Source organism: Pristis pectinata, chromosome 20, assembly GCF_009764475.1.
Source record: "Pristis pectinata isolate sPriPec2 chromosome 20, sPriPec2.1.pri, whole genome shotgun sequence".
In the NCBI taxonomy this organism is placed as follows: domain Eukaryota; kingdom Metazoa; phylum Chordata; class Chondrichthyes; order Rhinopristiformes; family Pristidae; genus Pristis; species Pristis pectinata.
Window position 1 is genome coordinate 8,810,089 of NC_067424.1, and position 15,517 is coordinate 8,825,605.

A 15,517-nucleotide genomic window follows, 5' to 3' on the forward strand; every position below is an offset into this window, starting at 1 on the left:
TCATTGCGAGTCATCTGGAATTATTATATACAGAGTCTGGTGTCCGCAGCTGGGATCTCCAGACCTCTGACCACTCTGGTGCTTAAGATTTGATGCTTTTCTATAAAACCTTTAAGCGCTAAGCTTCTTTGCAGCTACAGAAAATATATTAAGACGAATAGAAAGAAACCAATGTGGGATGTCTCTGATTGGCAATTGGAACAACATTCAGTAGCTATGTAACAACATTGTACTCTCTCCTGTACAAATCAGTCATTTGCTTTCTTGCTTTTCTTTTGGTTTGGATAAAGGTTGAAGGTTCCAGAAGATAACATTCCATCAGCTCTCCAAGACGGACTGTCTTGCACTGCATATCAACGGATGAGAGTGTGGAGAAAGTAGTAGCAAAAATCTTTGTTTTGGGAGTATTTGTTAATCTGCAGCCATGACACAGCAAGGAGATGATTGCTACTTTTATTTTTATTCTACTTGTGCCAAGGTTTGTATGTACCATTTTGAAGAGTTATCAAAGAGTTTTAAAAGAGAAAGCCAAGGACAAAGCTAAATGATTTTATGGTTCTGAAAATGATTAGTTCAACCGCCAATCAGTTGACCAGTGGTTTGAGGTAGATCGGTGTAGTACACTTGCATCAATTGAATACAATACTATTGAGTTGATCCCCCACAATTCATGCTGGTGCATTGAGCACTAAGTTATGGGCACCAATAGCATTGTATGTTTTTTTTCTTAACAATTTTTTAGTTCACGCAGCTTCAATTTTCTATATAATGTGCCACCTGTCAGTGATTAGGTACCATTATAAAAAATGTGTATAGACAACAGCCTATGATAATTGAGTTCTTGGGATATATTAGTGACATTGTAATTTACTTAACCTTAGCACTTAATGAGACACCAAGCTGAGTAATTTTTACTTTTCTGATCAAACCTACTCTTGCTTTTAAAGGGTGACAACTGTCTATTCCGTCACTGTGAAGCAGCTCTTGGCAGTGAGACCATCTGTACTTTATGGCAGGAAGGCCGATGTTTCCGTCAGGTCTGCAAGTTTCGTCACATGGAGATTGATGTAAGTTGATGTGAATGTTTTTTTTCTTTGAACAAAATCCTACAGTTGTTACAGCAGAGAAGGAAGCTAGTCTGCCAATTAATCTGTGCCTTCTCTTTATAGAGCACTTCAGTTGGGACAATTCTTCCCTGCACCCAACCCGCGCCCCCCACCCCCAACTCTTCCACCATAACTTTGCAAATTATTTTACCATTCATTTTGATAAGAAGACCCCCCCCCCCCCCCCCACCACTCCCTGCATTAAGGCCATTCAGGTAACAGAAATTTTGTCCTTGCAGAATTCATAAACACTAGCCAAAAATTTGAGATACAGGATAAAATTTGCTCTTACAAAATTTATGTGGGGAAAATAAATGCAAAAGAAACAAATTTTATTAATATTTTTAGTTAATACTGTGGAGCAATAAAATTTGGATATGAAACCACTGCATTGATTTGGTTGGCAGTCACAGCCAAGTCCCTCCTTTGCCACATCCTCTCCAATCCAAGGACACGTGAACAGACGTCTTGGACTGCACCGCTGCAGTGATCTTCATCTGCAAGGCATTTTCTCTGGAGTGCTGCCTTGTAGGGAGACGCAGTATGCATGGCCGGCTCCTTAAAATAATTTCTTGACCTTTACTCCACTTCTACTAAGTGGAACACAACCCCTCCATGACATGGGGGTTGCCTTTAACTCTGTTTCTACTGCCCTTATAAATATGATGAATCATCCTTTGTTGCCTGAAATATTGCTAGATTGTGGTTGGTATTCTTAATGGATATGAAGTTGTTTAAAGTGGCTTCTTTTTCTCCCTCTTGTAGAAGAGGCGGAGTGAAATCCCCTGCTACTGGGAGAAGCAACCCACTGGTTGTACAAAGCTGAACTGTGCTTTCCACCACAGCAAGCCTCGCTTCATTGAAGGCGTTTTCATCCCTGCCACAAAAGGTCTGTGTGCTACTTGATTGCATCTTAACGCATTTCCTGCACCTCCTTAGAAATCCATTCTGTTCCTACTGTTTGTTTTTAAGTGCTTCTTAGCATATCTTCAATCATGCAGAAAAATGAAGATCTTCAGTTAAGCCAGTATATCAGATCTTTCTCATTTTCAATTGTATGGATGAACTCCGATGCTGAATCTGACACCCAAATCGCATGGAACAATTTATGCCATAGACTGTATTTTAACTTTGAATTTGATGCTATGTTAGAGCATAGAACATTACAACACAGTATAGGCCCTTCAGCCCACAATGATGTACCGACCTATATAAACACGATCAATCTAACCCTTCCCTCCTACACAGCCCATAACCCTCCATTTTTCTTGCATCTGTGTGCCTACCTAAGAGTCTTTTAAATGTTCCTATTATATCAGCTTCTACCACCACCCCCGACAGTGCATTCCAGGCACCCACCACTGTGTTTTATTAGAAGAACCTACCTGTGACATCTCCCCTAAAATTTCCTCCACTCTCCTTAAACAGATGTCCTCTGGTATTGGCCATTGCCAAGCTGGGGAAAAAGGTGGTGGCTGCCCATTCTATCTATACCTCTCATAATCTTATACACCTCTATAAAGTTGCCTCTCATCCTCTGTCGCTCCAAAGAGAAAAGCCCTAGCTCGCTCAACCTTTCCTCATAAGACATGTTCTCTAATCCAGGTGGCATCCTGGTAAATCTCCTCTGCACCCTCTCTAAAGCTTCCACGTGCTTCCTAGAATGAGGCGACCAGATCTGAATACAGTGTGGTCTAATGAGAGTTCTATAGAGCTGCAACATTACCTTCTGGCTCTTGAACTCAATCCCCCGACCATACATCAGCTTAACCATCCTCTCAACTTGCACGGCAACTTTGAGGGATCTATGGACTTGGACCCCAGATCCCTCTGTTCCTCCACACTGCTGAGAATCCTGCCATTAACCTTGTAGTCCACCTTCAAGTTCAATCATCCAAAGTGTATCACTTCACGTTTTTCTGGATTGAACTCCATCTGCCACTTCTCTGTCGAACTCTGCATCCTGTGTATATCCCATTTTGTAACGTACAACAACAACCTACATTATCAACAACCTCTCCAACCTTTGTGTTACGAACTCACCCCTCCACTTCCTCATCTAAGTTATCTATATAAAAAAAATCACAGAGAGCAGGGGTCCCAGAACAGATCTCTGCAGAACACCACTGGTCACCAACCTCCAGGCAGAATACTCTCCATCCACTACCGCCCTTCGCCTTCTGTGGGCAAGCCGATTCTGAATTCGTGCAGCCAATTTTCCATGGATCCCATGCCTCCTGACTTTCTGGATGAGCCCACCATGGGGAACCTTGTCAAACACCTTACTAAAATCCATATGCACCACATCCACTGCTCTGCCTTCATCAATGTTTCTCACCTCCTCAAAACTCGGTTAGTCTTGTGAGGCACGACCTGCCCCTCACAAAGTCATGTTGATATCCCTTATAAGACCGCTTCTTCAAATGCTTGTAAATCCTGTCCCTAAGAATCCTCTCCAATAGTTTGCCCACCACTGACATAAGACTCACTGGTCTATAATTCCCAGGATTATCCCTATTACCTTTCTTGAACAACGGAACAACATTTGCCATCCTCCAGTCCTCTGGTACCACTCCTGCATCCAGGGAGTATGCAAAAATTATTATCAATGCCCCAACAATTCTTCCCTCTCTTCTGGGGTATATCCTGTCCAGCCCTGGGGACTTGTCTATCCTAATGTTTTTTAGAAGCACTTCTGCTTTCTTAACCTCGACATGCTTCAGCACCTTAGCCTGTTCTACGCTGACCTTGCGTTCATCAAAGTCCCTCTCCCTGGTAAACACTGAAGCAACGTATTCATTAAGGACCTCCTCTGCCTCCAGGCACATGTTTTCCCCCATTATCCCTGACCAGTCCTACCCTCACTCTAGTCATCCTCCTGTTCTTCACGTACATGTAGAACGCCTTGGGGTTTTCCTTAATCCTCCTCACCAAGGCCTTCTCATGTCTCCTCATAGCTCTCCTAAATCCTTTCTTGAGCTTCTTCATGGCTACCTTAGAATTCTCAAGAGCCCTGTCTGATTTTTGCTTCCTAAACCTTAAGTATGCTTCCTTCTTCCTCTTGTCAACCATTGTTCCTTCACCCTACCATCCATCCCCTGTCTCAGTGGGACAAACCTATCCAGAACCCCCGTGCAAGTGGTCCCTAAACAACCTCCATATTTCTGCTGTGCATTTCCTTGAGAACATCTGTTCCCAATTTACACTCCCAATTTCCTGCCTAATACCATCATTTTGCCATGATGCAGTTTCCTTGTGAAATATTGCTTCATATTTCAGCTGGCAAGATGAGTGACAAACTCATGTCATTTACGCAGATGACAAACAAGCCAGTAAATTTGTACCCGGTCATGCCGTTACTGGCTTTCAGTGAAAAACTGTAGAACTTCCTACAAAAAAACTGAAAGCCGGTAATGGCATGACTGAGTACAAATTTACTGGCCTGTTGGTCATCTATGTAAATAATGTGATTTTTGCCACTCATCTCACCAACTGAAATATGAAGTGATACTTCACAAAGAAGCTAACAATGGTCAAACTGACTTGTTTCTCAATAGCGCACTCAAAGTACTTTAAGAGAATGGCACCACCAGTTCAAACACATGGCTCAATGCCATCTTCTTGAGGTCAATTAATGATACACAGTAAATGCTGGGCTTGCTGACAATGTCCACACCCTGTGTGTGTGTGTGTCTATTTAAAAAGAGAAATTCTGCATGCAGGTATTTTTTTTTAATCAACTCAGCCACCTGAAAAAACTTATGAAGCACAACTGTATCCCTTATTAATTTTGAGATATTGAGAACAGTGGATAGCAGCAAACTGTCCATAATAAATGCTAAGTTTTACTACCTCATATTTCAAGAAATTACACTGTGATCAAAGTATTTATCCTTGGACCACAGAACATGTTTCTTCTGTCTGAAAACCTGGTTAATACTTAAACTGTCAGAAGTGTGGTTGTCATAGAGTTATACAGCATGGAAACGGGCTCTTTGGCCCAGTGAGCTCACGCCATCCATCAATGCTTATTCGCAAAAATCCTACATTAATCACTTTTATTTGTAATGCTCCTCGCATTCCTATTGAAGGGAATGCGAGGTGCATTACAAATGCTCAGTTTCTACTATTCACCTACTTGTCAGGGATAATTTACTGTCGCCAATTGACCTACCAACCCCTACATCTTTCAGATGTGGGAGGAAGCCCAAGCACCCAGAGGAAACCCATGCACTCACAGAGAATGTGCAAATTCCACACAGCACAGGATTGAACTTGGTTTACTAGAACTGTGAAATGGCAGCTCTACATGCTGTGCCATCACCGTGTATTGGTTTATTATTGTCACTTGTACCGAGGTACAGTGGAAAAACTTGTCTTGCAAACCAAATGTACAGGTCAATTCATTACACAGTGCAGTTACATTGAGTTAGTACAGAGTGCATTGAGGTAGTTCAGGTAAAAACAATAACAGTACCAAGTAAAGTGTCACAGCTACAGAGAAAGTGCAGTGCAATAAGGTGCAAGTTCATAACACGGTAGGTCGTAAGGTCATAGTCCATCTCATTGTATAAGGGAACCGTTCAATAGTCTTACAACAGTGGGGTAGAAGCTGTCCTTAAGTCTGGTGTTGCATGCCCTCAGGCTCCTGTATCTTCTACCCGATGGAAGAAGAGAGAATGACCCGGGTGGGTGGGTCTTTGATTATGTTGTGTGATTTATCTTAATTATTCATTCCTGGACTCTGGGTGTCCTGGCAAGGCCAGCATTTAATGCCCCCCCCCCACCCAATAATCCATTGAGAATGTGGTGCAGGGCCACCTTGAAGTAATGATGTTTCCATTTCCTATGGATGCAGCCCATTGCAACGTTCAGTTTCTTGTATATCAGCAGTTTAATACTTGATCACAACTTCCAACTTTCACTTGCTCCAGGTGTTCTAACCAAACAGGAAGTACCAGAGATGGCTGAAGAGCCTATGACACCTCAGTTGCCCGTCAACCAGTTACAACAGCCCAAGATTCCTATTCAATCTAATCCATCACCACAAGTTCGGGGTGTAATGAAACTGGAGTCCTCAGAGAATGTGCCCAGCCCCACTCACCCTCCTGTGGTTATCAACGCAGCAGATGACGATGAAGACGATGATGGTGAGTTGGTTAAGATTTTTCTTCAGTAATCTGCCCTTTTAATTCCCTGTGTTTTCTTGCTCCTTTTGGAAGTGTTGCCACTTGCTCGTACGTTTCCCTGTGCAGGTTTCTTTCCTACATCTACCAACGCTACAGCAGCTCTGCATTTTTGTAGGGATCAACTAGAAATTAGCTGACCTTAAAACAGTTTCTGGAACTAATTAATAAAAGAAAATCCACCCCTCACTTCGGCTGGTTTGAAGTCTTGAGCTGAATATCAGAGCAGCATAAAATACTTTAATTAGCATAAATCATGATGTATCTGTCTCCTCCCACAAGTGGATATTGAAGTAGAAGGTCCATTCTAATTAATTTGCCTGTATATTGAGAAAAAAAATTGAAAAATATTGACCTATCTAAAACTCTAGTGGAAACAGAATCTCTCAACGCTTTTTTAAGTAGCCAGATGACTGTTTGAAGAGTCCTAACCTGCAGGCCACTGACCAAGAATTATAAAAACCTAAGCCCCAATTTTGGTCACAATATGCAGAATGGCCTTATGTGATGCAAAAGACATACAGATGCCTCTTGCTTTGCTATTCTTTTGCCTATGAGCGTTATCCTTGAGATTAAGGAGGGTGCATGGTGAGATTCCAAGGCTGAATATTGATATTATAACACAAAACTTACACTTTGTTTGTGACCCATGTTGTCATTTAGATGTGCCTTTTGTATTCCTTCTACTTAAAACAGTATCACAATATCTTTTGTTTTTTTTTACGAAGTCAATGAATATTTTGAAATTGGCTCTTGGATGGTTTTCTATCTTTTTAAGCAGAAGGAACATCCATTTGTTTCCTTGGTCAATCACCATAGCAGGATAAACCATTTTCACTGGTACGTCCGAGTTAGTCACTAATAGTTTAACTCTAATTTCAGATCAGTTTTCTGAGGAAGGAGAGGAAAATAAAAACACTCAGGTTCCAACTGTGGAGGAGCAGAATGGCATCCGCATCATTTCGACTAAAAGGCAGGCTCTACCTGTTCAGAAAGGTAATGTGGGATGAGTCCAGAAATAACTAGACACTTGTTATTCCCTTAAATTTGTACTTCAGACAATGGACAGTATCTCGTTACTAGGTTGTCATTGCATTTGTAAAAGAGATCAGACCTCAAGTTACCAAGTGCATGTAGCACAAAGACAGAAAGGGAAACTAGTGAGAGCAATTTGCTAACTAACTTTACTTGACTCCACCTAATTTACACAGTAAAACACTTCTGTCCAAAATTTGTTGTGAATTTTGATTACAACCTACAAGCTTCATACTCTCCTGACAGCACTTTTGTTTTGCTTTTCAAGGAAGGGTTTCCTAAAAGGCATGGAATGTAATCCCAGCACTTCGTCCTACAATGGTTTTGTTTTTTGTTGTGTTAATCAAGTGACAATGTGTTTGTGCAGTGTTAGAATGATAGGTTGTTACAAGGGAAAATTTTGTTTTTTGTAAGTTAGAACAAAGTTACTCAGGACCATGTTAGTGTTTTTCTGCCCTGCAGCTCATTGCCTCTGCCTAATGCTACTCTGAGCAGTGTCTGGTGACTGAGTTGCTTTTGGTTTTGAGATACAGGATACTGTGGTACTAACAAAGATCCTATTTTCTACCAGATGACAGCTTGGATTTTGGAATAAAAACCCTGGAACAGATCAAACGGAAGAAATCCATGAAGGAGAAATCTAAGAAGATGGGTAAGTAGTCCGGGGCCTCTCTAACGATAGCATTTTAGGGGTATCGAGGATGCTGGGGGGTGGGGTGAAGTAAACCTCCTGTTTGTAATTCTTCAACCTTGTCCCTTTTTATTTTAATCGTAGATGAACCCACTGTACACCAAGTGACACAAGTCCAAAAGGTGGAACAGAATCGTGAAAACCTAGTCATTGAAAAGGAAAATGTGAGAACTGTCTTCCGGACAGTGACGTTATCGCCAAAGAAATGTACGCGATTTACTTAGTGTGAATATTTTAAATGGAATTTCATGGCAAGATGGAAGAAGTTTTATCCTATGGCATTGTTTCATTGAATAATTTATAGCATCCACTGCAATCATTTCCAACCAACAGGCACACTGAGAACTCTTCGTAAACAGTAAACTTCTACTTTGAACAATAACTTTTTTTCACGGTCACATTTCATAATATTTGGATTTTTAAAGTTTGATACAATCATTAAATCACTGTCCATTTTTTAGTAATTTTTACTGTCAAGCAGGAGATATTGATACCGTGTTTCATCATTGTGCTAGTTTGACTGAATTTGGCCCTTGACTGTCTGGAATGCACTGCCCAGAAGTAGTTTGGGAGCAGATTCAGTAATTTAAAAAATGTATTGGGTAATTACTTAAAATGGAAAGACTTGGAGTTGAATGGCTGCCCTCAGTACTGTATCACTCCATACTTTATATGTCAGGTGTGTTCTTCACTACAGTCTTCCAATAGAATAGTTTCTGTCAGTTTTATGTATGCAAGTAAAGATGAGCAAGTTATGATTGAGTTAGAAAAATTGAATATACTTTGGAAACTATCTTGGCAGCTACAGACTCTGGTAAGCAGGCAAGCAAAATATGCCAAGGATGCATTTCATGCCAATATTTGTGTGGATGCCCAATATTAATTTGATCCCCACTGTTCCTTGTTTATCTTCTGAGCAAAAAGTGATGTGTGACTACATTTATTTGAGGTAATTGACGTGGGAAGAAGGATAGGACATCCAGCATGTGACACCTGAAAGCATGACGTCGCTGCTTTTGTGGACCACTTAAGATAGGCCAAATTGCTGATTATTTGATACAAAGCTTAATTTTTTCATTTTGTCTCTTTTTCCTCTCCACTAATGAAGGTGAACCACCTTTTAAACGCAGTCTTGCAGAAAGACTTGGTCAAAAGAAAATGACCCCAAAGGATACGTCTGAAGAGGTTCCACTAAAAGGTATCTTCCATTCAACAGTTGCGTTGCGGGCAAAAGTAGTAAGGTTGAAAATTTCCAACCATCTCGTCATTTCACTGAAGGAAAGATCGGGTTTCATTGGTATAGTGCCTTCACAATCTGGGGCGTTCCAGAACTTTTCCCAGCTAATGACTTGAAAGCATGCTTGGAGTAAAATGTAGGAAAAGTGGCAGCACATTCAAGTAATTGGATCCTCATTGTGGTTCTTGGATAGTGGGGTTAGTTGCAAAGGCTTTCATTGGGTTCTTAGTTCTGTGGTCAGAAACAATTATTTGGTGACTACCAAATAATAGAACATAAAATAGTACAACACAGGAACAAGTCCTTTGGCCCACGATGTTGTGCTGAAGTAATTAAATTAGTATTCAAATGCCCAACTAAACTAATCCCTTCTCCCTACACAATGTCCATATCCCTCCATTTCCTGCACATTCATGAGCCTCTTGAATGCCTCTATCATATTTGCTTCCATCACTACCCTGGCAGTGTATTCCAGGCACCCACCACTGTTTTAAAAAAAAAACGTCCCACATATTTCCTTTGAACTTGCTCCCTCACCTTAAATGCATGCCCTCTCGTGTTAGACATTTCAAACCTTGGAAAAAGATACCGGCTGTCTACTCCGTCTGTGCCTCTCATAATCTTTATAAACCTGTATCAGATCTCCCCTCAGCCTCTGCCATTCCAGAGAAGAAAACCCAAGTTTGTCCAACCGCTCCTTATAGCACATGCCCTCTAATTCAGGCAGCACCCTGGTAAACCTCTGCACCTTCTCCAAAGCCTCTGTGATGGGGTGACCAGAATTGAGTGCAGTACTCCAGATGTGGCCTAACCAGAGTGTTATAAAGCTGCAACATAACTTCCCAACTCTTGAACTCAGTTCCTCGACCAACAAAGGCAAGCATGCCACACACCGCCTTTACCACACTATCGACCCCTGTAGCCACTTTCAGGGAGCTATGGACTTGGACCCCAAGATCCCTCTGCACATCAACACAGTTAAAGGTCTTGCCATTAACAGTGTACTGTCCCTTTTACATTTGATCTCTCAAAGTGCAACACTTCACATTTGGCTGTGTTAAACTCCATTTGCCATTTTTCTGCCCATATCTGCAACTGATCTATATCCCTCTGTATCCTTGGGAGTCTTCTACACTATTTACAACACCACCAATCTTTGTATTGTCTGCAAACTTACTAACCCACCCATCTGTTTTCATCCAGGTCATTTATATTTAAATATATTTTTATATGATATAAATTATATTTTGTATCTCTCAAACAGCAGAGGTCCCAATACGGATCCCCGTGGAACACCACTAGTCACAGACCTCCAGCCAGAATAAGTCCCGTCGGTCACTGCTCTTCATCTTCTATGGGCAAACCAATTTTGAATTCAAACAGCCAATTCACCATGGATCTCCTGCATTTTAATCTTCTGGATAATGTTTGCGTCCTTACTTTAGATAGTCTTGCCTAAGAATACATCTCTGCACCTGTTTCTCCCAGATTAGGAAACTTGTTTGTGGTTCCCTTGACATCCCCGCATCCATTTAAAATGTTAAAGTGCCTTAGTTGATTTCCCATGCTGCTACTCAGATTGAACCAAATGAGGGCTCTGTTTTTCCCTAGCCGGTATCATTTTGTATTATTGCTTGTATATCTTGTGAAAATTACTTTTTTTTGCTTTTTTTTTTGAAGGTGAATTTGAACCAACTTTAAAACGCAATCTCTCTGAAAGACTTGGCAAAAGAAAAATACTAGCAGAAGATGGCCCTGAAGAGCCGATGCAGAAAGGTGCCCAAAATGCTTTGCAAGTTGGGATTTAATCGGTTGTTGCATGACTATGATTTTAGTAGCCGTGGTGAATTAATAACATGATAATTAGTCTTAGTTACCCAGAGGGCAAGGTGATCTGTACGAATGGTATGCAAGACCAGGTTTTCATTGTACCTCAGTACAAGTGACAATAATAATCCAATTCCAATACCTCTGATTACAGAAGATCCAATCGGGCCTAAGCAAACCATGTCATCCACATATGGAGTTCAACTAAGCCAACATTTTTTCCAGTTGATTTGGGTCCAATCTGTAATAATAGTGTAGAAAAAAACAACACGTTCAGAAATCTTGTATGAATTGGGCACTTTGGTCATCAGTTTTTGCAGTAAATAAGCCTTGATTGTAGAATTGAGATTTTTGAAAATTACTGCAAATGGGGGTGAGCAATTTAAACAGCTCAAGCAGGCAAAATAGAGCTCTGAAATAAAAAATAGTGAATGATGGAAACGATCAACAGGTCAGCTAAAACCAAGACCTTTTTTTTGTATGATGGAGAGCTTAATTAAAGATTTAAAATAACAAAACAATAATGGCAAGTTGATGAAATTGCTCCCAATATTTTGGAATGAAATCTTGTTGTCTTAGACTCACAATAAATTGGAAAAACTTAATACTGGCAAAGAAATAATTGATTTTAAAAAGTAATTTTTAACTAATGTTTTTTTCACCTTGTTTCACTTGATGTGTGTACCCCTCTGGCAAGATGATGAGTTCTTCCTGAAATTATAGGTAACAGTAGGGATTTTTATACTTAGTGATAGGCTTCAAATGGATTGAGACTCAATAAAAAACCACAAAATAGTCAGTCTCAGGCATAGTGAAAACGATTGTTTTTATTTAATACAAACATTAAAGTACAATGATCCATAAACTCCTGATGTACTTCCTCAGAAATATTCCATTATTTATTTGAAAAGTAATATACTACATGTGATAAGTGAAACTTGTACACTTTGAAATTTATCCATGTCATTTAGAATAAATGTATTCTTTGTATGTCTTAACAAAAATGAATAAATGTCAAAGTGGAAAATTTTACTCATGGCATATATAACATCACCTCACTAACTATTCCTGCACGAGTCCCAACAGGCACCACCTGCCCTATCTGCAACATAGTGTGTAGTTCCCACATTGGTCTCATCAGTCACTTCGTAATCTAAGTAAAAACAAGTCTTCCTTGAACCCGAGGGACTGCCTAAGAAGACGATGATGTATTCCTGTTGATTGCTTTGAGTTTGCTATCAAGCAGTGGTCCCTGCAACCAACTCAGTGGTGAAATTTAAGTTAAAAGTTCTGCCTTGTATTTTGAAAGAAATATGACCTTGGTATCATTGTTAAATACTTTGCAGTGGTACTATTTGACAGAATATCTAATCTCCATGTGCTGAAAATAATAATGGGTTGCTTTCACATTGGAATTGATTCAATTAATTCGTAAGAATAAATTCATAAATAGTAAATAAGGGAAAGTATTTCCAGGAACCAATTAAATTGCACTGTTTCTAAGCAGTACAGAGAACACCCTTCTAAATACTTGCACTGTTGAGGAATCTTCTTTGCTTGTATTCCAACCTAAGTGGCCCAGCTTACTGTTGTAATGAAAATCTGTTTGTTCTGTATATAAGTTAACATTATTCTGGTACCTTTTTGTCTCTCTTTTCCTGCAACCCCTATGTACCTGTACCACAACTGGGTGTCCAGTGGTGCAGACAGAGCTCGGATATTGAATGGTGAATGTCAATATGATGCTTGGTGTTGCCTCTTAACCACTGTAATGTATATCTTCATTAGACCCATTTATGCCTTCAAGTAAAATCACCTGTATGTGACATTATTGCCTGGACTCACTCATGAAGGTCTGTACTTTCCTGTTTCAGCTCAACCTCCCAGGTCTATAAGGGAGAGGCTTGGTCTGCCTGCAGAGGTTTCCTCTACAGAGCATGGTAGGTAGTCAAATGGTTTAGAACTCTGCCTGTAGCTGTCATGTTAAAGGATTTGCCCCACCAAATTCCGCATGGGTGGGCTACCCATCCAGGCAACTTTTGTTTTTATTTAAGCATTTGTTAGATGTTGGTTGCAATGCCTATTGCCCTTGAACTGAATGATATTCCAGGGTATTTAGAAGGTTGTAGACCACATGGGCAATGCCAGGTAACAACAGCAAATTTCCTTCCATAAAGAACATCAGTGAACCAGATCGATTTTTACTGCAACCTGGTATTTTATGGTCACTATTATTGATAGTAATTTTTTTTATTGCAGATTGCTTATTTACTTGAACTCCTTTCTAACTATCGACAGACCTCTAATACTAATCCAATAAGCTTAACCACTTTGTGACCACATCGCTCAGACAATGCTCTGATCCTCATTTCTTTAAGCACCCACTTTACTAAACCTGTTTGGATTTACATAAATAGCCTTTTGAGTGTGATTTTTTTTTTCCTCCTCACTTCCCTGTAGTTTCATTTTGGGAGTCCAGGTTCAGTGTTCAGGAAGTCTGATTGTAATCTAACCAATCCACTCCAGTGGATCATGCTTGCTTCAAGATGCATTCCAAAAGGGACCATCTACAGTTTCCCTTCCAGTTGTAGTGGTGAAACCTACCCCTCAGGAGCTTCTGTTTTATACTAGAATAATTTGTATCTGTTTCAGTCCAATCTAATCTTGGCATCTTTCAGATGTCTTGCCCAAAATGGGAATCATGTAAAAGACAGCACTGTCACTGCTATGTCCCAATACACCGGCAGGCTTTGCTTTCTACTACTAACATAGTTTTGGAGAACAACCTATAGTGAGATTACCACAAAGAGCACTTTGTTGCTATTTGCTAGACATCTCTCTTGAACCTGTCCAGGGCATTGTTTTACTGGTGGGCCTGGGTGATTTATTACTCTTTAGATCTCCTTCGAAATGTGCATTTCATTTTACAGTTGCAGCAGTTGGTATTGTACAAGAAGTGTGTAGAAATTTCAAAGATGTTGTACTTTATCTGATGTTAGAATCCAATTTCAGATTGGCAGCCTGTGGAGTACTATAAATGACTAAATACTTTACATATTACAGAAAAGCCTATAAATAAAACAGAAGGATCTGGAGAAATAAGGGTGAAAACTTTGGAAGAGATTCGCAGAGAAAAGGCTGCCAAGAGGGACCTCGGTGATAGCAATGGAGACTCCACGGTTGGTGTTGCAAGTCGTAATACACCTGCCCAGGCCTGCACTTTGCTGGAGGAGGCATCTAAAATCATTAGGACTGTTAGAGTAAAGACTACATCAGAATCTCTATTGAAGAAGCAGGGAGAACGCCAGGAAGAGACTGGAAAGGATAATCCAGCCACAAAACAACCTGAAGCTGACCCAAGAAAGGACAAGAGGCCAGCAGTTGCAAAAGGCAAAGGTGTGTTCTGTTTTTGTTGCCTTATCAATAATTGGCATCAATTTTTATGAAATATGCTTTCTCATATTGCTTTCCCATCACCCTATACGTTAAGTCTGCAACAAGCTCCATTTTCTCTCTGGCTCTGTACATAAATAAATTTCCACTTCTAGTAAGACATGCTGATGATGGTGCAGGCTATTAGCTGTCATTATTCTCCTGTGAATCAGCCTTTTCTTGGATTTGCCTCATTATGTTCGTGTGCAGTAGAGCATCCAGCCACCAATCCCTTGCATTTCTGAAGTTCTCCCCTGTTTTCACTTCTGACTTCAAAAGTCTCTCCAGTAACTAACATCTGATCATAGTGTTCAAACCCTCTCCTCACTTGTTACCTCTAGATATTCATTACTCTTGGTACTCTCGGGATATCTTGCAGTGTAAAATAGTGTATATATTTGTAGAACTTTCTCTGGCACTGTAAAACTTAGGTCTAGCTTTGTGTACAATTAATTCATCAAATTTATTTGTTAATTGTACTTATTTTTCTGATATCTTAATGCTTCTGGAAAAACAAAAAGGCAATTTTGCTTCACTTGAAATATTATTTTGCCTTTCATCTTTAACTCAGTAAACTTAATGATTCCTCGGACCTTCTAATCTGTATTGTATTACAGTGAAATGTCAGAAGGCATCCCCTGATGAAAGTGTAACGAAGGCAAAGTCGCTGGAACAAGTAAGGATTAAAACTTTGGAAGAGATTCGACGTGAGAAGGCACTGCGGAGACAAGAGAACCAGGAAAGTCCTGCGACACAGCAACCAGCTGAGAAGCCAAAGAGCGAGGCTCCACCTACCAGGAAGAGACTGCTGAGAATCACCAAACCTATAGGTGAGGTTGCTAAACTCTAATATTTACTTTTTTACCTGTGAGCCAACAGCCCTCTCTGCATTTTAACAGACCAGCTCCCCAGCTACATTTTAAATAATGCGATACCTCAAATGTAAATCTCTTGTGTTGTGCAAATGTATAGAAATTTTTGCAGCATTGTTCCCTTTGCTGAT

General features: G+C 40.2%; 1 protein-coding gene across 4 annotated transcripts in view; it reads left to right on the forward strand.

Moving 5' to 3' along the window:
• zc3h11a (zinc finger CCCH-type containing 11A) overlaps nt 1–15,517 on the forward strand; it is a 33,614-nt gene that overhangs the window by 3,797 nt on the left and 14,300 nt on the right. For all 4 annotated transcript variants that reach the window (XM_052034547.1, XM_052034545.1, XM_052034546.1 and 1 more), the window contains 12 exons: nt 291–478; nt 948–1,067; nt 1,872–1,995; nt 6,041–6,256; nt 7,175–7,288; nt 7,899–7,979; nt 8,103–8,225; nt 9,127–9,216; nt 10,936–11,031; nt 12,957–13,022; nt 14,146–14,478; nt 15,132–15,344. In XM_052034547.1, the coding sequence (XP_051890507.1) occupies nt 425–478; nt 948–1,067; nt 1,872–1,995; nt 6,041–6,256; nt 7,175–7,288; nt 7,899–7,979; nt 8,103–8,225; nt 9,127–9,216; nt 10,936–11,031; nt 12,957–13,022; nt 14,146–14,478; nt 15,132–15,344 (1,630 nt within the window). In that variant the 5' untranslated portion in view covers nt 291–424. The remainder of the gene's footprint in view (nt 1–290; nt 479–947; nt 1,068–1,871; nt 1,996–6,040; nt 6,257–7,174; nt 7,289–7,898; nt 7,980–8,102; nt 8,226–9,126; nt 9,217–10,935; nt 11,032–12,956; nt 13,023–14,145; nt 14,479–15,131; nt 15,345–15,517) is intronic.